Source organism: Heterocephalus glaber, unplaced genomic scaffold (assembly GCF_053883595.1).
Source record: "Heterocephalus glaber isolate CG9 unplaced genomic scaffold, H.glaber_assembly_v1.0 deba00001428, whole genome shotgun sequence".
Classification (NCBI taxonomy): domain Eukaryota; kingdom Metazoa; phylum Chordata; class Mammalia; order Rodentia; family Bathyergidae; genus Heterocephalus; species Heterocephalus glaber.
The window spans coordinates 26,864,079-26,885,821 of record NW_028258293.1 but is presented as its reverse complement, the minus strand read 5'-3'; the positions used below and the strand labels follow the sequence as shown (position 1 = coordinate 26,885,821).

Sequence of the window (21,743 nt, the reverse complement as noted above, 5' to 3'; positions counted from 1 at the left end):
GAGTAGGGGTCAATTGAAATGGTTAAATCCTGGGCTTGGGTCTGAATTACAGCTATAGTTAAAAAAAAAAAAAAAAAAAGAAATTGCCATGTGTGGCGGTACACACCTGGAATCCCAGTACTTGGGAGGCTGAGACAGGAGGATTGACACCAGGCTTGGCTACATAGAGAGTTCAAGGCCAGTCTGAACTACATAGCAAGACCCTGTCTGGGAAAAAAAAAAAAGAAAGAAAGAAAGAAAAAAGAAATTGAGAGCTATGAAAGGGTCCTAAGTTAGAGGAATAGTTAAGGGTCTGTCTAGTTCACAGCAAGTGTCAGAGCTGGGAACTGATCATGTCTATACCTAGTTTCAATAGAAATCAAGAAGCAAAACAGGAAAAAATGGAAATAAAGTCTTTGTAAATAGGGAAGGGTGGAGGGGGTGAAGGGAGGGCTAGGAATGGGGAAAAAATAAGAACAAAGATGCATCATGTAAAGGTACAAGTTCCCAATGAGAAATGTAATTGTGTTGTATACCTACAATATACCAATAAAAGAATTTAAGAAAAAAAAAAAGAAACAAAACAATCACATTCCCACTCATCCCCAAACCATGCACAAGACACGTGTAGAATGCCTGGTTTATTTAAATGGCTGCCCAAGGCCCCACTATGGAGCAGGAACTGAATTTGCTCAGCAGGGCAGGGATGTCTAGGTATCAGATGATAAAAGGAGCTCACTTGAGCAGCCAGAGCAGCATGAGGGCCAGGCTGAGCAGGAGAGGCCCAGCCCTGCGGACCCCAGCCGAACTCATAGCCTCAGCATAGAACCTGGCAACTTCCTCATTGGGGTTGCCCTGGGCTGGATCAAACCACATCTGGATGCAGCGGCCGCTCCCTCTGCTGTAGTTGCTGACTTTGTAGGAATGACTCCAGATTTCCTGGCACAGGTCAGCAGGCGTGGGGAAGTAGAAGTGGAAGGGGTGGCAGGCAGCATTCGTGGGGCACTCGTTATACCCTGTAGGAGGGATGAAGACCTTGAGTGATTAGGCCTCAAATCATCTCAGTTCTGCCAGCCCTGCAGCCCCACGTCTTCACATCTCAGCCCTACAACCCCACCTCTGCTTCCTTCCTTCTGCCCCATCCCAGCCCTCACCTTTTTCCCAGTTCCAGCCCTTGTGCCAGTTGGACTTGCAGGTCAGGGAGGTCTTGCAATCCTCCCACCAGCGCTGGCAGTCCTCCTTGCACAGCGGCACATTGAGGATCCGCTCTTTGCGCCAACTTTGGTCCACCTGGGAGGTTTGGGAGAAGAACCTCAGCACTTCAGCCCTGAATAGAGCTGGAGCTGGAGGCGCAGCCCTTGGAGATGTCTGGAAATCCCAGCAGCTGTGCTGGTTTGGGGGTCCCAGGAGCACTCTCTTACCTGCTGGATCCAGGGCCCTAAGTTGGGGGAGCACTCATAGAGGCAGGTGTCCTGGATGAAGTGCCGCTTGCAGGTGGGCTCCATCTCTCCACAGTGGTTCCAGTTGAATCTATACAAGTTGGAAATATTCTTATGTGCTTCCTCGCTGGTGTTGGCATAACAGCAAGAGTTCTTCTTCCAGGGACTGCACTGCATGGGACAAGACACAGGGCTGAGTCCACACCAGCACAGCCAGAATCCCACATGCAGTCTCCCTCTTTCAGTCCTTGATTCCCCAACACAGTCAAAGTCCATCAGGGAAATATTTGCAGGAGTTACCTTTAGAGAATGGGGCTCTCAGAGGCTAAGGAAGCCCAGAAGGAGCTTACAAAATTCATTAATTCACACCTTTACTAAGCTCCTACATACTCTTTTTTGGTTTGTTTGTCTTGCTTTTTGAGACAGGGTCTCACTGTGTAAGGCTGGTCTTGAACTTGTGGCAATCGTCCTTCCTCAGCCCCCTGAGTGCTAAAATTACAGGTGTGCCCAAACTCCTAATATCCGTTTTTTGGGGTTTTTTTGGTACCGGGGATCGAACTCGGGACCTTGTGCTTGCAAGGCAGGTGCCAGAACCACTGAGCTAAATCCAAATATCCTTAATCCTTTCTCTTTTTTTTGAGACAGGGTCTCACTTTTCAGTTCAGGCTGGCTCTGAACTCACTATGAAGCCCAGGCTGGCCTCGAATGCATGGTAATCCTCCTGCCTCAGCCTCCCAAGAACTGGGATTACAGGCATGGGCTACCATGGCGGGCTTTACTCTTAATCTTAAACACCTACATACTGTACTCTTAACCATTTCAATTGGATCCCACTCTGTGATTGTCTAGGAATTGGGGACATAACAATGAACACTAGTCACATGATAATCACTTTGGGAAAAAACAAACCAGGAGAGAAAGATGGGGACTTGGAATATCATAGGGTGGTCAAACTAAGTTCACTGAGGTGACAAAGGTAACAATAATCAGGAGGTGAGGAAATAAGCTAAACTGTAACTTCAGAATAGTTCCAGTTACATAAACACTCAATATATATTGAATGAATGAAAGCTCTTATCCTAGAATTTAGCATAAAGTAAAATACTAAATTGTACTTTTTTTCAGTGCTGGGAATTAGAACCCAGGACCTCATGTATGCTAGGCAAACATTCTACCACAGAGCTATACTCCAGCATCCAAATTATACACTTTTTTTGGTGTTTGTTTTGTTTTGTTTTGTTTCCAGTACCGGGGATCAAACTTGGGACCTTGCGCTTGCGAGGCAGGCAGGGAACCACTGAGCTAAATCCCCAGCCCAACTTTTTTGGTTTTGTTTTGGTACCAGGGATCGAACTCAGGACCTTGAGCTTGCTAGACAGGGGCAGTGCACTGAGCTAAATCCCCAGCCCACACACTTTAAAAAAAAAAAAAAACCCAAAGGATAGGGGGCTGGGGATTTAGCTCAGTGGCTCCACCCCTGCCTCGAAAGTACAAGGTCCTGAGTTCAATCCCCAGTACCAAAAAAAACCCAAAAAACAAAGGCTGAATAATATAAAGTCAAGGCTGTTCAAGATAGCCAGGTTACATCACTACTTGTCAGTCTGCACTTGGCACCAGTGGTCTTGATGATTAAAAACAAGAGCAGGGGCCAGGGATGTAGCTCAGTGAAACAGTACCTGCCTGGCAAGCTTGAGGCCCTGAGTTCTATTCCCAGTACCAAAAAAAAGAGCAACTGGAAGTATGATCATTACCTGTTAATGCCCTGAAAATGAACATTTACATACTGAAATTCATATTACAAATTACTTGTTAAATTTATTTATTTATTGAGATGGGGCCTCATTATGTTGTCCACACTGACCGCAAACCCTAGAGCTTAAGTGGTCCGCCTACCTCAGCCTCCCAAGTGACTGGCCTTTTTGCTTTTTCTTTTTTTTGTAACCACGGATCGAACTTGGGACCTTGCACTTTCCAGGCAGGCAGTGGAAGCACTGATCTAAATCCCTGGCAAAAAATATTTTGTTCCTTTTTTTTTTTTTAAATGACATTCTGTTCCTTTTTTTTTTTTTTTTTGGTACCAGAGATCAAACTCGGGACCTTTTGCTTTTGAGGCAGGCGCTGGAACCACTGAGCTAAATCCCTGGCCTTTTTGCTTTTTCTTAAAGTTATGACATCATACTGACTTTTACTTTTATTCGATTTTTGTTTTATGTTTTTTGGGTTTTTTTGGTACCGGGGATTGAACATGGGACCTTGCACTTATGAGGCAGGTGCTGGAACCACTGAACTAAATCCCTGGCCTCATTCTTTGGTTTTTTGAGACAGTCTTACTCTGTAATTCATGCTGGCCTTGAAATCACTATATAGCCCAGGTTGCTCTCGAACTCATGGTTATTTTCCTGCCTCAGCCTCCCAAGTGCTGGAATTATATTCGTGTACCATCACATCTGGCTGTATTGACTTTATTAAGTGTTTAGCTAGATTCAGGATATTAAAGGTGTTGTGGCAAAATAATTGTTATATATATAAAAAATTGTTATATAAAAGAGACCTCAGGGGCCTGGTGTGGCCCCTGCATAATTAGACCTTATTTTAAAAAGGGGGTGGGGGGAGAAAACTCAAGTGCAGCAAGGTCAAGAGCCACAGCCCAAATGTTTGCCAGATGCCTAAATCCAAATACTTGGTAGACCTGTAATCCCAGCACTCAGGAGACTGAGGCAGGAGGATAACCGTGAGTTTGAGGCCAACCTGGGCTACACAGTGAATTGAAGGCCAACCTGAACTACATAGTGAGAACCTGTCTCAAAAACAAACAGGCCAGAGATGTAGCACAGTGGCACACCTGCCTGGGAAGCGCAAGGTCCTAAGTTTGATTCCGGGTACTGGAGGAAAAAAACCAAAACAAACAAACAAACAAAAACCCCAAATGCTTGGCAGCCAGCTTTGTGGTGGGCGAGGCCTATGGACCTTTCCCATGCTGTGGAGGAATGGCAGAGAGGAGGCACTACAGGCAGAGCACTTCTCAGGGAGTCCTTCCTAATCTAAGCCTCTAAATCCATTTCCGCCCCTAGGACGGATTTTCCTCACTGTGCTTGCCAGGCTTCTCTCTGGACCGGCTTCCTTATTTGCGTAGTTTGGATACCCAACAAGAAGGTGAGGCATTGGCATTGAACTGACATCCAATCCGGCACACAATGGCCCAGTCACAGTGTTAGGCGAAAAGTGAGTCAACAGCCGGCTGGAGACAGGCAGCTGGGAGCTACTGGAAAGCAGAGATGTGATTTGGTATTGTTTTCTTAATAATTAGTTATAGATAAGATCCACACATGCTGTGATTTCATACTTTAGTCAAGGGAATATAACATCCTCTAAGTGTGCTGATAGCACCCAGGGCCCATATGACATTCAGACCATTGGTCAGGGGTTGGAAAAACCTCAGGGTCTCAAAAGAAACTAATTGGAGGCCTGGGATTTAGCTCAGTGGCTCTGACGCCGCAAGGTCCCGAGTTTGATCCGGGTACCAAGAAAACCCAAAAAGTAAAGAAACTAATGGGAGACATCCACCTAAGAAGTCAACAACTTTTCTCTGAAGTAGGTAAACCCAGCCCATTTTGTTTATACAAGAACAATAATATCATCAGGGATCACTATTAGGGATGGGGACACAGGCAAAATCCTGGGTGCTTACCTGCTGCTCATTAAAAGCGTGGTGGGGTTTTTTTTGTTTGTTTTGTTTGGTACTGAAGATTGAACTCAGGACCTCATGCTTGCCAACCAGGTGCTTTGCTGCTGAGCTAAATCCCTGGCCCAGTATGATTTGTTTTTTATCCTGGACAGTCAGGGATTTAAAAGCCATTTTGAGCCAGGTATGGTAGCACACACCTGTGGTCTCCTCACAGCATTTGGGAGGCTGAGGCAGGACCCCAAATTCAAGCCAATGCAGGTTACACAGTGAGTTCAAGGCCAGCCTAAACTACATAAGGAGACTCTCTCAAAAAAACAAAACATAATAAAATAAAATAAAACAAAATAAAAAATGCCATTTTGGGAACATAAAAACAATTAACATGTGTTATATACATGTACCACCTTCTCACAAGGAATGTAACAATTATGTACTGCAAACATTTACTAATAAAAATGAAGATGAAAAATATAAAGCACTCCTGGGCCAGGGATTTAGCTCTGTGGTTTCGCTGCCTGATGCACAAGTGTAAGGACAAGAGTTTGATCCCCAGTACCAAAAACAAAAATAAATAAGCAAATAAATAAAAATAAATAAATTTTAAAACCCTCTTTTTTTGTTTTGTTTGAAAAAGAGTCTCACTATGTAGTTCAGGCTGGCCTTAAACTCACTAGGTATCCCAAGCTGGCCTCAAATTTTCAGTGACCCCTGCCTCAGCCTCTGAGTGCTGGGATTAGAGGCATGTGCCATCACACCCAGATAACCTATAACTCTTCACTTGGATCTTCAGATGCCCAATAGGTAACTAAAAGCAGGAAAAAAATCTGACTTTCATTTTGTATCTTTTATTACTATAAATAATCTCTCTTCAGCTCTACACATAATAATAATCAAAAATAATAATAATAATCATGTAGGGAGTGTCTAAAAGTTGGCATAATGAGGTTAATTAGTCCTGAATTGACATATTCTCACCCAAGACTGAGGACACCAGGATGGGGGATTTCCAAGGATTTAACTGTCCCCAGAGGTCTCCACCCAACGTTCTAAATCTGTGATCACCTGGAGTTCAGGAAAAGCAGAGCCTCACATGACTGAAACCACAACAAACAGACCTTTCCTGGGGACAAGAACCTATCCCCCCAGCCATAAAGATTTCTTAACTATGATACCAGGACTGAGATAAGGATCAAGCCAGCCCCAATGCATCAGCCAGACCTTAAAAGCTGGCCTCCCAGCCCCATGTGGTGGTCACACTGTGATCCCAGCACTACAGAGACTGAGGCAGGAGAATCACTGAGAGTTCCAGGCCAGCCTGAGCTACATAGTTCAAGTGAGACCAAAATAATACAAACTGGCCTCCTGCCAGTCTGAATCCCTATACCAGAATGTGCCCCCTCATGCTACCTAAGCTAGAGTCCTTTCTCTTTTAGTTTTTTGAGGTAGGGTCTTACTATGTAGCCCAGGTTGGCCTTGAACTTGCTGCGATCCTCCCAGTTCAGCCTCCCAATTGCTGGGACTACAGGCCTGCACCACCATGCCTAGCTGGAGTCCTTTCTTATCTTCCCTCGACTTTCCAATTAAAGCATTTTCTCCCTTGTAGATTTGTGCTTTAGTTTTAATTTCTATTACTAAAAAAACAAGACCCAAGCAAACTAGGGACAATAATATGTGTGAAACAAGTAGCTGTCCACATCAGAGCAAACCAAAGCTCTCTCCGGCAGCTCTATCCACCTCTGTTACCAAGTGGGGCCCAACATTTCCCTCTCCCGACCTGCTCTTCCCGAGTCAGATCGGCCCACCTGCTCATGCAACTTGTCCTCAGGGCCTGGCTTGACCTTGTGGTGCTTGGCATCCATGCAGACACTGAGAAGATCGGTCCTGGCCCGTGTAGTACTGGTCTGGGCCCCCCACGCGGCCACCCACACCAGGAACAACAGCTGTGTGGTCATCAGGTGGGCCATGGCAGCTCCTGGAGAGAGGGGCTATGGTCAGAGGCACCAGGAAGATGGAGGCCAGGGTTGAAAAGGGGGTGGAGCCTCTACTGGAGGATCCTGTACCACCTCCTCCAGCTCAGTGCTCAATGTTCATTCTTCCCAGACTCTTGAGGAGTGGCTCAGTCACCACCCGCTGGGGACAGTTCCTGGCTGGAGCTTCTCTGAATTCTCCAGGTGATCACGAGGACCAAGTGACGCAACTAAGGGACAAAGACAGGGCAGTGTGCAGAAATAGCTAGGAATTTGCCAAGCATCCACAATCCCTTATTCAAAATCTTTGAAGCCAAATGTTTCCAGGTTTTAAATTTTTAGGATTTTACTGGGTGTGGTGTTACACACTTATAACCCCAGCACTAGGGAGACTGAAGAAGGAGGGTTTAAGGCCAGGCTGAGTTGAAGACCAGTCTGAATTACAGGGTGAGATCCTGTCTCAAAACACACACACACACACACACACACACACACACTTAATATTTTACCAAGTGTGGCAGTGACAACATAGGGAGACTAGATCTCAAAAAGCAAAACAAAAAAAAATTTTTTTTTGGTACTGGGGATCAAACTGGGGTCCTTGCCCTTGCGAAGCAGGCGGCAACACCACTGAGCTAAATTCCCGGGCCCCCAAAAAATTTTTTTTAGAATTTTACAAAAAGTAATACAAACAAAGGTAATATGATTCACATGTACCCAACAATCAAGCACAAGTTCTTAAGTTAAATAATGGGATACTGGTGGGATAAATAAAACTGTATAGAACCTCACACAAATTTTCAGGTCTTTTTTTTTTTTGTATGGGGTATGGAACTCAGGACCTTGTGCTTACAAGGCAGGCGCAGTTCAGGTCAAATTTTACCAAATGGCTTTGTGTAGAAGCTTACAAAAATACCTTCATTTTGGAGCTACAGAAAAACTGAAGATCTATGGGGTTTTATTTGTCTGTTTACAGTACTGGGGATTAAATCTAGGGCCTTCAAACTGGGCTACATCTCCAGCCCTTCTTTATTTTGAAACGGGTCTCACTAAGTCTCTAAATTGCCTAGGCTGGGCTTAAATTTACATCCTCCTGCCTCAGCCTGCCAGCTATTTCAGGCATGAGCCACCACACTGTTTTGTTGTTGTTTTAAACTTTGATTCCAGCCCTTTTCAGCTGCATCACTTGGGTGGTTGGTTGCAAGAGAGCACTACGGGAGACTCCGACCTGGCCTAGAGGCCGGTGACGTAAAGGAGTAAGTAGCCATCTACCCTATCACTGGGTTACCTCCCCTAGCCATCCAATCAATCTTTTAGCCTCAGATACTGAATCTTGGGGGTGAGACTGTTCCTTTCATTCCCCTAATCACCAGGTGCCCAGGCTCTCCCAAAATGTTCCAAATTCATTTCCCACAAATCGCTCCATCTCTTCCCCTTGAGCCCATTTCCCACGTACGAGTCGCTAAAGAGGATGCGCCCTGGACGCAAGCTTGCCTGGCCTGGGCCTTGCCCGCCGGGCACCTGGTACAAGCCCCCACTCCCACCCCGCAGCCGGCTCTCACCGGAGCCGGAGCCGCCGTCTCCGGGCCGACTCGGCACAGTGGGGAATCCCTAAACCCGGAATTGAATTCCCACCTTGCTGACCTCATCCTCTCACTTGCTAATTCGTTCACGTCAGGATGCAGTCATGCCTCTGTGGACCCATCACTCACTCATTAATCTCAGGGGCCGGCCCAGGGAAATTTGTCCCTTCCGGAGCACCAGGCGACTCTTCAGATCCGGCTCCTGGGGGAGAAAAAGTGTGGCCGCTTAGAGTGCAGATTACAGAGGCTCAGGCCGGCCAGGCCCGGCCCTCGCTCCACCCCTGCCTGACAAACCCAGTTCAAACCCTTTCCTCTCATCTGAGGATTAAATGTAGGGGGAGAAGCAACACCAAGTGCTAGCCAATTTAATTTCTATGGGACCCCCTAGGTCTGATTGAAAGCTACAACCCAAGTGTGACTCTGGACCCTCAAGTCCAGGCCACAGCGCTTCAAGGTTCTGCCCCTTGCACCTTCCCATGCTGCAGCTCTCCAGTGCCGAGGAGGTTGAGAAATCCTGTCCTGGCTGGGGCGCTATCCAGAGCCAGAGATCTCTGCAAGCCCCTCCCCGTCTTCCTAGTCTCTCCTCCAGATCTGAGTCCAGCTGTGACATCTCCCACCAGTGTTCACCCCCACTTCCAGTAGGAGAACTAAGAACTCAGTGCTGGGCTGATGGGCAAGAGCCTGGGGTTCTAGTTCCGGGATGGACACTAAGTGCAGCTGAACCCTTGGCAGGTCACTCTGATCTGGGCCTCAGTCTCCACCTCTAGAGTCCCCGGGCCTTCAGGCATATAGAAGGTCCTCCCAGTTTCAGCAAATACTTTACCCACAGTGGGAGTAGGGGGGAGGGCACTGTGGCCTCTGACTCGAGGTTGGCAAGTAACTTACTTGGGAGAGAAGGCAGCTCTCAGACTGGCTCCGGCTGCTGCTCTGTTCCACACCTGCCTTGCCTTCGTCTAGGGCACAGCTGAGGTTTAGTGGCCTAGGAGACGGGCAGTGGGGTGGGCAGTGGGAATGGAGCCCAGGAGTGCAGCCTGGGATGGGGCGAAGGCCACTTGCTCAGCAGTTAATTATTGCACGTTAGCACCTGCGGGCCTACATGGGGGTTGGAGAAGTGCATGAACAGTGCAGGCCTGGGCTGTGGCATGACTCAGTGGTACAGTGCTTGCCTAGCATGTGCAAGGCCATGGGTTCAATCCCTGCACCACAAAATAGTAAAATACTGTACCCCTAAAGGCCAGTTCCCCAACCCCATTACCCTATTTTCTCAAAAGCTCAAGTCTGATAAAATCTTGCAGCCTGAGCTGCCAAGATCCACTGGGATAATCTTGCCCATTTCCTCCATCCCCACCCTGTTACTCAAACAAAGAGATAGGACTCAGAGAACAAAGGCAGAGCCAAGTTCAGAACACAGGCTAATAAGCCAGGTGCTGCAGGTGGTTCCCATGGGTCCAATGTGCAGAACCACCAACTCCTCCAATCTCACCAGCCTAGGTGTCATTGGCTCTCAGCCACAAAATTACAGACATTCAGAGCCTTTTAATCAGGATCTAAACTGTTCAAAGATCCAAGCTCTTCTTCCTTCATCCCGTCACTACCCCCACTACTCCCCTCTCCTGTATCCTTTTAACAACTGCTGCGTCTGCCTTAGACTCCTTCCCTACCTCTAGTCCAATCAAGGACGGAAGCCTTTGTTTGTTTGTTTGTTTTGATTTGTTTTTAGACATGGTCTTGCTTAATGTCGACCAGGCTGTCCTTTTGATGATCCTCCTGTCTCAGCCTCTCAAGTTCTGGGATCACAGGTGTGCACCACCACACCCAGTGAAGTCTTTTTTTTTTTTAACTATGTGAGCCCATGGTGGTACCACTGATGGGAAAAGAGAAGGGAGGCAGACATAGACAAGAGGAAATGCAAAGCTATTTCCCTAGGTACCTGCCTGGACCGAGGGAAAGGTCCAGGTTAGACCTAAATGTGGAAACCACCAGGCTATGAACAGCAGTAGAAGTTTAGGTGTAAGACCGAGGGCCTTACCAAATGCTCCGAGGAGCTGACTGCAGCGAAGAAAACCCGGGAAGGAACACACGGGACAAGTTGGAAAGTAAAGCAGACCTTAGTCTGGCCAGACGGCACTCCCAAAGCAAAGTAGCTTAGAGAGGCGACTAGCCCAGAGTCCGAGGCTCTTTTTATAGGGGGTTGCGGGGGGAAGTTAACAGGCGAAATTTACAGAAGAGGAACAAAGGTTAGTGGTCAGCTGACACATACTGATGGTCAGCAGAGGTTTGTAGATTGTTCTATAGATAGCGGTGTCCTGAACATCAGTTTCGAACAAAGAGTTGAGTAATTTACTTTGGGACCTTATGGCTGATACAGATCTTATCTAGTGTCCGGGAACTAACAAGCATCTTTATCTATTTACTCACATTCAATCACAGTTGGGGCTAGGGGAGTTTTATGATTACAGAGTTATGCAGTCCCACATAGGGAAGAATGAGGCCTCATGCCCTGGTGAATGCCACAGGTGTGCAGGGAGGAAAAAAGGAGGGGTGGGAAGAAGGGGGATTCAGACGTGATCGAATCTTTGGAAGAAAACCAGCCAAGGAGGAAGGCCCTGAAGGGCTGCAGAGAGTGACTCCCAGGAAACCCTAGCTCCTGACCTGTGCCCTCTCTGGATGCAGCAGTGAGCCACACCTGAATCCTGTGGCAACTTGGGAGGGTGACATCCTCTGAAGACCTCTGCAGGTAGTGGCCTGGAACTCTCAGATCCCCCCTGCCCTGGGGGCTGATCATTAACGACTTTATGTCTTCACTACAGGAGCTTGGTTTGTCCTCTGCACCAGGCCCCTGGGCCCTGAGTCCTGGAGAATAAGTAACTCAAAGGGAAGTTTGAGTTGGAAGTCGGGAGCAGCTCCTGGGGTGAGTGCCTGACTCTGGTTAAGCCTCAGTGCCCTGCTCTGGATGACAAGATGGCACAGTCTTCTGCAGCCTGGGTGTCAGGGCCATTTGGCCAGCAAGGAGGGGGTCGGGGCTTCCAGAAACAGGAAGGGGCCTCAGAGTGGAGGAGGAGAGAACCTTGGGCTCTTCTGATGTGGCCCCTGCCTTTGGCACCTCACATCAGCCACCCTCAGCTTCGGAGACTGCACCAGGCAGTCCGACCCCAAGCTTGACCCCTTTGCCACAAGAGAGAAACTGTCAGGGCTCCTGAAGATTACAAATCCAGTGCTGCTTCTTTTTTTTTTTTTGGTACTGGGACTCGAACTCCGGACCTTGCACTTTCGAGGCAGACGCCAGAACCACTGAGCTAAATCCCCGGCTTCTTTGCCCTCACCCCTGCCCACACCTTCATAACTTCCTGGAGTTCTGTTGTCCTTCTCTTACATCAGGTGTCACCCAGTTCTAGGAGTTAATAGTTCTCCTGTTTGTCTGTCCCTGCCAGACCTTGCCACAGACTCCAGTCCCTTCTGGTAGATCAAGACCAAGACCAGCATTTGTTTGTTTGTTTTTCTAAGGCAGAGTCTGGCTATGTAGTTCTAGCTGGCCTTGAACTCACTATGTAGCCCAGGGTGACCTCAAATTCACAGCAATTCTCCCTCCTCAGGCTCCCAAGTACTGGGATTACAGGTGTATGTCACCAAACCCCACCTCCTCTGTCTGACCCAGGCCTGGACCCAAGCTCTGGGGATCTGGCACAAAACACCATTGCCTTTGTCCCTGCTTTCAAGTGAGCACAATTTGTTAAGGGAGAGCCAGACCATAAGCACAGTAGATAGATGTCTGTGCTAGGGTACTAGCATGATGTGATAAGAAACTAGATTAAAAAAAATAAATAAATACAATGGGCTTCCGATTTAGCTCAGTGACACCACCCCTGCCTCGAAAGCGCAAGGTCCTAGTTTGATCCTTGATACCAAAAAAATGAATTAAAAAAAAATACATTCATGTCAAGCATGGTGGTGCACACCAGTAATCTCAGGACTTGGGAGGCTGAGGCAGGAGGATCCCTGCAAGTTTGAGGCCAGCCTGGGCTACATAGTGAGTTCAGGGTCAGCCTGAACTACAAAGAGAGACCCTGACTCAAAAAAACCAAAGAAAAAAAAAATAATAACATAAAACAAAATTTTAAAAATACATTTGTCTGGGGCCGGAGATTTACCTCAGTGGTTCCACCACCTGCCTCACAAGTGCAAGGTCCCAAGTTTGATCCTCGGTACCAAAAAATAAAAAATACATTTGTTGAAGGGAGTTGGTATATGTACATCTTGCAATTTAGTCCTTTTTATTTCCCCTTTTCTCCCACCTAACCCTTGCCCTCCATCCCTAGATCCCCTTCCCATCTGCAAAAGCCCACTTCCCTTATTTATTAATAAATTTATCTTATTTCCTCTTTATTTTTTAGATTTCTCATAGAAGAGAAACAATGTGATATTTAACCTTTTATATTTAATATATTTTGCTTAGTATTATGGTCTCAAGATACATCCATTTTCCTATAAACAACTCAAATTAGTCCTTCTTTATGCCACAGTAGTACTGCATCGTGTGTAAATAACACATTTCCTTTATCCATTCATCTGTTGATGAACATACAGGCTTCTTCCAAGATTTAGCTATTGTGAATTGTGCTGCTATAAAAATGGGTTTGTATGTATCACTGTACTATGATGACCTGAACTCTTTCAGGAAGATACCTAGGAGGAGAATAGCTGGGTTGAATAGAATGTCTAATTTCAGTTTTTGAGGAATCACCATACTGATTTCCTTAGTGGTTATACCAGTTTATACTCCCACCAACAATGTATAAGGCCTCCTTTTCCCTTGCAACCTATCCCAGCACTGGTTGTTATCATTGTTTTTAAGATTTTCTTTTTTTGTTTTTTTTTGGTACTGGGTATCAAACTCGGGTCCTTGCACTTGCGAGGCAGGGAGCGGAATCACTGAGCTATAGCCCCACCCCCTTAAATTTGGGGGTTTTTTTGAGACAGTGTCTCACTGTGTAGTTCAGGCTGGCCTCAAACTCACATTGATCCTCCTGCCTCAGTCAAGTGCTGGGATTACAGGTGTGCGCCACCACACTCAGCTCAATGTTGCTTTGATTTCCATTTTTCTGGCTACCAAAGATGCTGAACTTTCGTCCTGTACTTCCTATATTTGTACTTCTTCTAAGAAGTGTCTATTCATAACAAAGTAGCATGAAGGCTTCTCTGGGTCAGGTGGTTAGAAGTTGTTTTAAGGAGAAACTGTAGGTTGAGATCTAAGTGGCCACAGAGGTCCTTGACCTGAGGTGTGAGAGGAGGAGCAGGACCTTCTATGCCACTGAAGTTGGGTTTTTCATGACAGAGAGCATGGGAACACATTAGAAGCTGATAAAGGGACTATCACATAATAGGACATTTTTAGTTTCAGTTTTGTTTTTCCAGGGCTGGGAACTGAATCCAGGACCTCATATGTGCTAGGTATGTATACTCTACTACTGACCTACACTCCTAGCCCTGGATTTTGTTTTTCCACTTATTTATTTTTTAAAATGGCGGGGAGGGGGGGTGAGATGAGGTCTATGTAGTTCAGAGTATTTAAAAAATTTTTGCTATACAGTTAAGGCTGGTCTCGAACTCATTATGTTTCGTTTTGTTTGACAGGGTCCCCATATGTTGTTTAGGCTGGAATTATACTCACCATGTAGCCCATACTGGCCTTGAAATTGAGGTGATTTTCCTACCTCAGCCTCCTGAGTGCTGGGATTACAGGCATTCATCACCACAACTGGCTTTTTTCCTATTTATTTATTTATTTTGGGGGGGGGTTGTTTGTTTTAGAGACAGGGTCTCACTATATAGTTCAGAGTGGCCTTGAACTCACTCTTGTAGCCCAGGCTGGCCTTGAACTCACCACAATCCTCCTGCCTCGGCCTCCTGAATGCTGGAATTACAGGCATGTACCACCATGCCTGTGGCTGTTTTTTTTTTCCTTTTTAAAAATGTCCACCAGGTAGTGAAACTTACGGGTGAAAGTGTGCTAACATTAGGATGTCTGTAGTTCTCAGAATCTCTCCTTACAACATACTAATTACAAAGGAGAAAATTGCAGTGAAGAAACCTGACAAACAAGAACTCAACCAAAAGATCAAAGTTAACTACACTTGGGGTGGGAAAGCCCACCGCCCTGTGCCCGGTGTTGCTTAGGGGCATACTGCCAGCAGTGCCCACGCTCAGTCTAATGGAGAGGAAATGGTGGTGGGGGCTGTTCCACAAAAGGACAGGGCCTTGCTTCTCAGAAAACCCACTCCCTTAAATAGGGGGCTATACTCAGTGTACTGCACACATGACATAGAATATGCCAGCAAAAAAAAGTCTCCATAGATCCAAGTGCAAAGATCTCAAGACCAATGTTCTTTGTTTTGCAGCCCTTGGGATTGAAGCTAAGGCCACACATACTAGGCAAGTACTCTACCATTAAGTTACATCCTCAGCCTCTTCTTTCTCTCTTTCTTTCTCTTTCTCCCTTCTTTCGTTTTTTTTTTTTTTTTTTGGTACCGAGGATCGAACTCGGGTCCTTGTGCTTGCGCAGCGGGCAGCGAAACCACTGAGCTAAATCCCAGCCCCCTTCCTTCCTTCTTTCCTTTCTCTCCCTATCTTTTATTTTTTTGTATTTTTGAGACAAGGTCTCACTATGTAGCCCAGGCTGGCCTCAAGCCTGTGGTAGTCTTGCCTCAACCTCCCGAGATCTGAGATTACAAGGGTGCATGTGCCACCATGCTTGGCTTTCTTATTTTTGCTCAGGTTGGGATTGAACTTGTGATCCACCTGCCTCAGTCTCCTGAGTAGCTGAGATTGCAGGAGTACAGTACTGCTCTTGGCAGAAACAATGTTCTTATAAGAAGACATATGGCTTCCATGGAAATTGGAAGGGGACATGGAGGAGAAAGAAAGGAGGGAAGGAGAGAGAAGATAAAAATGATCAAGATGGAATATGTGCATGTGCCAATTCCCTAAAATAAATATTGCTGGGCATGGTGGTGAACACCTATCATCCCAGCACTTGGGAGGCTAAGGCAGGAGGATTACAAGTTCAAGGCCCAGTTGGGCTATATAGTGAGTTCAAGGCCAGCCTGAAGTAATAGCAAGATCCTGTCTCTGAAAATAAATAAATAAATAAATAAATAAATAAATGTGATTATTATGTGTCAAAAACATATACTAATAATTAAAAAAAAAAAAGACACAAGGCATGGGGAAGGATGGCAAGTTTAAATCCACCCAGGCACTAACCCTATCTCAAATGAAAAAAAAAAAAATTTTTGAGAAAAGGCTGGAGGGCCGGGGATTTAGCTCAGTGGTTTCGCCGCCTGCTGAGCAAGCTCAAGGACCCAAGTTCCATCCCCCGTACCAAAAAAAACCCCCCAAAAACAAAAGCCTGGAGATGTACCTCAATGCAAAGATCCTGAATTCAATCCCTAGTACAAAAAAAAAAAAAAATCACATGCCAAGTGAAAACTGCATGAGATGCCCCCTGCCCCCATCAGTTTAGCTGAAAGGCAATTTCAGGCTGTTCTGCATTGATAAGGCTGTGTAGAAAGAGACACTCTTTCCTTTGCTGATGGGGAGCCACACTGGTACAACTCCATAAAGTAAAAGCAAAACAGGCTATTCCGGCTGGGCCCTAGTACTCACTTATAATCCCAGCTATGTAGGAGGCTGGGCAGGAGGACTGTCAAATTCAAGGCCAGCCTGGGCAACTTATTGAGATCTTATCTCAAAGAAAAAGAAAAAAGGATGTAGTTCTGCAGTAGAGTGCCTCTGGGTTCTATCCTCAATATATATACATATTTCAAAAAATGTATGAGCCGGGTGTGGTAGCATACACTTGTAATCCTGAACTTAGGAGGCTGAGGCAGGAGGATCGTCATGAGCTTGAGGCCAGCCTGTACTACACAGTGAGTTCAAAGCCAGTCTGAACTATATAGCAAGACTCTGTCTCAAAAAACCAAAACTGAATACATAAGTATAAATAAAGCAAAAAAAAAAAAAAAGGAATAATGAAGCAATATATCAACCTAACTCAGTCATCCCAATCCCGAGGCTATCCCTGTCTCTCACTCCCCTCCACCCACTTCAGCTGGGATACCACCTTAGGACACCCCTTATAACCCCAGACCAAAGCACATGCAAGCCCTTTTTTCCTCTCTCATGCTTCAGCCCAAGAGCTTGATTTATCTGCATGGAACACAGTGTTCCTTTTCTGTCATACACTTCTCCATTGTGACCTTCAATAAACGTAGCTGCTGTTTCCTTCCCCACCATTGAGTGTGCAATTGCAATTCACTGCTCGCCCCTGTACACAAGACCTCAGAATCCACCACGCAGCAATGAAGGGGCTGGGCTGGACCCCAGGATCTCAAGCACAGGGATAGGGGACCTCAGGAGGTCCTGAAAGCACTGGGGGAACAGAGCAGGCACAAGGGCCCAAACTTGGACTTTTGGAAATGGGGGGAAGGCAGTCCTAGAGTTACAGGGTAGGTCCTTCTAAAAGTGGCTCGCCAATTAAATGTTACTGGGTTCTGGGTTGCTCACCTTTCCCTCTGGAGTTAGATTTCAGGTTCTTCGAACAAAGAATTTGACAAAACCAGCAAAAAGCAGTGGCAAAGTCTATTTGAAAAAGTAAAAGTGAAGAGTGAGGGAGAAGCTGGCTCTGCAGAGTGAGCTTGGACTTTAAAAGAGGAAAAAATCAGTGGTACAGTGCCTGCCTGGCAAGTGCAAGGTCCTGAGTTCAAATCCCGATACTGGAAAAAAATAAAAGAGGAAAAGGCAAGATAAAAGTACATCCTGGAGGAAGCAGGGCAAGCTATTGTGAGGAAAGCCACAAAAGCAAACTCTTCTTGGGATTTATTTCCCTTTATACTGTCCAACTCTCCATGTGCTACCGTATTACTGGGTTTGGGGTCCTGGAGTCTCCTTCTAGAGACTAGGTTCTAGGTTATTTCTGTCCTGAACAAAAAATTGGTTAAGACAAGAACAAAAGGTAGCAAGGTTTTCTTTTCTTTTCTTTTTTTTTTTTTTGAGATAGAGCCTTGCTATGTAGTTCAGGCTGGCCTTGAATTCACTATGTAGCCCAGGTTGGCTTCGTACTTGGGGCAATCTTTCTCACCTGGCTAGTTTCTGTTATATGAGAAGCGCAAAGTACAAATAAAGAACAAAATAAAGGCTGGATAATAGGAAACAGGGAGAATATAAATATTCTAGTTACTAAGCTTTGTTACCTTTGTGACATAAACTAACTTTATATGTTTATATTATCTAGATCCAGTCACTATAAAAGGTCTTCAGGTTGCTGGACGTGGTAGCACGTGCTTGTAATCCCAACACTCCAGAGGATGAGGCAGAAAGATCACCAGGAGTTTGAGGCCAGTTTGGGTTACACAGTGAATTCAAAGCCAGCCTGAACTACATAGTGAAACCCTGTCTCAAAAAACAAAGCAAAGGGGCCAGGGATTTAGCTCAGTGGTTTCGACGCCTGCTGCGCAAGCGCAAGGACCCAAGTTTGATCCCCGGTACCAAAAAAACTCCCAAAAAACAAAGCAAAACAAAACAAAATCTTAGATCACCCACTTGGAAAAGACAAATTGGTGGGGTCATGCCTTTCACCTGTAAAATGGGCCATTACTTTTCTGCTGGTGGGCTTCCTTTTCCTATAAACCAAGACCAAGAAGGAACTTCCTGTGGAGTCTCAAATTCCACAGATTTCCACTGCCAAAGACACGTAGATATCCCTTGCTCCAAAATGTAGCACATCTCTCTCTCTTTGAGGACCTCCTCTCTATTTCTTTGAGTGTGTACTTTTAAATTTCTGCCTAGTCCCCTTATGGCAGAAAGAAAGAGAAAAGAAAGAAAGCAAGGAAGGAAGGAAGGAAGGAAGGGAAAGAAAGAAAGAAAGAAAGAGAAAGAGAGGGAGAAAGAAAGAAAGAGAGAGAGGGAGAAAGAAAGAAAGAAAGAAAGAGAAAGAGGGAGAAAGAAAGAGAGAGAGGGAGAAAGAAAGAAAGAGAGGGAGAAAGAAAGAGAGAGAGGGAGAAAGAAAGAAAGAGAGAGGGAGAAAGAAAGAAAGAAAGAGAAAGAGAGGGAGAAAGAAAGAAAGAAAGAAAGAAAGAAAGGAAAGAAGGAAGGAAGAAAAAGAAGGTGAACAGGGAAATAGAACTTCTGCAAATGGGAAAGCGATGTAGAGATGGAGGGAGGGGGGGAGGTAGGAGAAGAAGATGTAAAAAGAATTAAGATTTGTTATGCACAGGTACCGACTTCTCACAATGAATGTGACCATTATGTCCTGCAAACATGGACTAATAAAAAAGGCTTTGTATCATTTCTTGGCAGAGACAAGGGACTGCAGTTGGGCTCTTAAAAGCACATGTGGGGTGGATACAGAAGTTCCATTTTGGAGGGTTGGGGATTTAGCTCAGTGGTTTCGCCACCTGCTGTGCAAGCGCAAGGACCCGAGTTCGATCTCCAGTACCAAAAAAACCCCAAAAAACAAACCTCAAAAAACAAAAAGAAAGAAGGAAGAAAGAAAGGTTAAATGGTAAATTTTAACAATAAAAAAAGAAAACAAGATTGGGGTGTAATTCAGAGGCAGAGCGCTTGTCTACCATGTGTGAAGCCCTGTGTTTGATCCTTAGAGCCACAAAAACAAACTAACTAACTAACAACAACAACAACAAAACCCAAAACACAGGGCTGGGGATTTAGCTCAGTGGTTTCGTCGCCTGCTGCGCAAGCGCAAGGACCCAAGTTCGATCCCCAGTACCAAAAACAAAACAAAACAAAACCCCCCAAACAGAAATGAAATGTTGGCAATGACTCAGATATCATGGGGCTTCTGGGCTCCTCTCTCCAGTCTCAGCCCCTGGAGCCTGTCCATACCGCAGTTTTTCTCTGGAACACCACCAGCCCTTTGGCAATATGAAACCTTGTGGGGAGCACAGGAGGAAGCCAGAAGGAATGAAAGGCCAGCATCTCTCCTGAGCCTTAAATTCAAGCTGAAATTTGCTGAAGCTGTTTCAGTAAGCTTCCCTATTAAATGGGGCCCCAGTGCCAGGTGTGGTGCCAGATGTCTTTAATCCCAGCACTCAGGAGGCTGAGGCAGGAAGGTTGCCACAAGAATCTGAGGCCAGCCTGGATTACATAATCAGTACAAGGGCAGGCTGAAGTACAAAGTGAGACCCTGTCTAAAAACAATCAAAAAGAAATAAATAAAGAAATAAATGGTGCCCTGGCTTCTCGGTCTCCCACACACACACACTTTTTGCAACAGGCTCTCACTTTGTAGGCCCAGGCTGGCCTTGAACTCTCAGTGATCCTATACCTCAGCCTTCTGAGTGCTGGGATTATAGGCATGCGCCACCACGCCTGACTCGAAGCATCCTCGGCTTTGGCCACACTAGGCTGACCACTGCTCGTGCCATCAGTCACCTTCTGACCTGTGCACATGCTGTCCTCTTGTCCTTTCCTGTTCTGTCATCCTGGGAAATTTACTAGTCCTCCAAGGCCCCTTACTGGGAAGCTTCCTGGCCCATCTGATTTGTTACTGTCCCTTTTGTTACTGTCTCAGGCAGGGGGTTGGGGAACCTAGCCCATTTGTACATATGGCAACATGACCAGGAGACACATGTTTCCTCTTCTCCCTTGCCACTGAGCTCTGGGCTGTCGCACGAGTAAGGCTGGGAACGGTCTCCTTGATTCCCACAGATGCCTGTGCCTGCTCTGGACTAGTCCTCACCGGTGTACCAGGGACCCCCACCCACCTGCCCCATAGGCCCTCTGGGCACATTCACACCAGCGGTATAAGGAAAGCCCTCCGCTCACAAGTGGGGGCTGGATACCTGGTCCCTCTACTACTATAGATTTGGGGGCCTCCCGGGGGTGGCGAGGTTCTCCAGGATCACCTCCTGCCTCCACGTTGCCCCCAGCTGCCCTTTCCGTCCCCTAACTTCTCCCTCCCAGGATCAGCCCCTCCTCCTCCCAGGCCCCACTCCGCCTCACCTGGTAACACAGCCTCCTTTGTCTTGTGGGACTTACGGTGTCTGGTCCTGGCCCATGGAATCCTGGGCTGGGCACCCCCTGAAGCTGGCACCAGTGCTAGGAGGAGCAGCCGTGTCATCTGCCACGTCACGTCCCTGTGTTCCTGCCAGGGAGCCACAGTCAGAGACCCAAGGGAGAGGCAGCAACCATAGGATTCTCAACCAGGTTTCCTGGGGGCCTCTCCGGCCCAGATCTTCTGCCCCTCCCCCCACTGCATTCCCCAAGGGCAGCCGAGCCGAGGGGTGAGGGGCCTGGGGCAGGGAGAGGGCGCTGTCCTAGCCCTGGAGATGAACCATCCACTGCCTCCTCCAGCCCCCCCAGCCCATCACGTCCCAGCTCGGACACTTGCTTGCTCTGTGATCTCTAGACTTCCCCTTCTGGATTTCACCACGTAAATATTGTATTTTGAATATAATTTTAGACTTATAAGTTGTTGTGGTTTTTTTGGTACCGGGGATCAAACTCGGCTCCTTGTGCTTACACAGCAGGTGGTGAAACCACTGAGCTAAATCCCTGGCCCTTATAAGATTTTTGTAAAAGAAACCGAGTTTCTGTATGCGTTTCACCCAGCTTCCCCAAATGTTGATATCTTGTATAACTAAAAGCCAATGATAAAAAAAAAATCAGGAAATTAACATTAGTGAGATATTATAATCTGTAAAGTCTATTCCAGTTTCATCAGATCTCTCACCAGTGTTCTTTCCTGGTTGACGATCCAGTCCCGGATTCTGGTTTTATGTCTCCCTTGCCTCCTCCAATCAGCTCCTCAGTTTGCCTGCTTTGTATGACCTTGGCACTTTTCAAGAATTACTAGTTAGTTATTTTGCAGAATGTGTGTGTCTCAGTTGGGGTTTGTCTGATATTTTTCTCAGAATTAAGTTGAGAATGTGCATTTTTGGCAAGAAAATCAGAGAAATGATATCTCATTCTCATTGTGTCATATCAAGGGATTCACAATGTTGCTAGTGATCCTTGGTAAGGTGGTTCCTTTCTTTTCTTTCTTTCTTTTTTTTTTTTTTCTTTTTGAGACAAG

General features: G+C 46.2%; 1 protein-coding gene across 12 annotated transcripts; it reads right to left on the bottom strand.

The window, feature by feature from the left end:
• Nucleotides 1-605: 605 nt before the first annotated feature.
• Nucleotides 606-20,908, bottom strand: Folr1 (folate receptor alpha). Of its 12 annotated transcripts, XM_021243341.2 has the most exons (8): nt 20,672-20,806; nt 9,539-9,632; nt 8,783-8,855; nt 7,167-7,300; nt 6,906-7,075; nt 1,401-1,589; nt 1,134-1,269; nt 606-995 (listed from the first exon to the last, which is right to left on the bottom strand). In XM_021243341.2, exons 5-8 carry the CDS (start codon nt 7,065-7,067, stop codon nt 715-717), a joined length of 768 nt encoding a protein of 255 aa, XP_021099000.1. In that variant the 5' UTR covers nt 7,068-7,075; nt 7,167-7,300; nt 8,783-8,855; nt 9,539-9,632; nt 20,672-20,806; the 3' UTR covers nt 606-714. The 12 variants fall into 12 exon arrangements, with proteins under 12 accessions (XP_021099000.1, XP_021098998.1, XP_087067994.1 ...); XM_021243339.2 differs by lacking the exon at nt 7,167-7,300 and having other exon boundaries at nt 20,672-20,907; XM_087211868.1 differs by lacking the exon at nt 7,167-7,300 and having other exon boundaries at nt 9,539-9,745; nt 20,672-20,784.
• Nucleotides 20,909-21,743: the final 835 nt, after the last annotated feature.

What these genes read in the sequence shown, in the direction of transcription:
- Folr1 (XM_021243338.2), bottom strand. Translation starts at nt 20,789, where the DNA reads ATGACACGGCTGCTCCTCCTAGCACTGGTGCCAGCTTCAGGGGGTGCC. An exon ending in AAAGGAGGCTGTGTTACCAG is followed by an intron (nt 7,076 to 20,671) that starts GTGAGGCGGAGT and finishes CCCTCTCTCCAG; the next exon opens with GAGCTGCCATGGCCCACCTG. An exon ending in AGGACAAGTTGCATGAGCAG is followed by an intron (nt 1,590 to 6,905) that starts GTGGGCCGATCT and finishes TGTCCCATGCAG; the next exon opens with TGCAGTCCCTGGAAGAAGAA.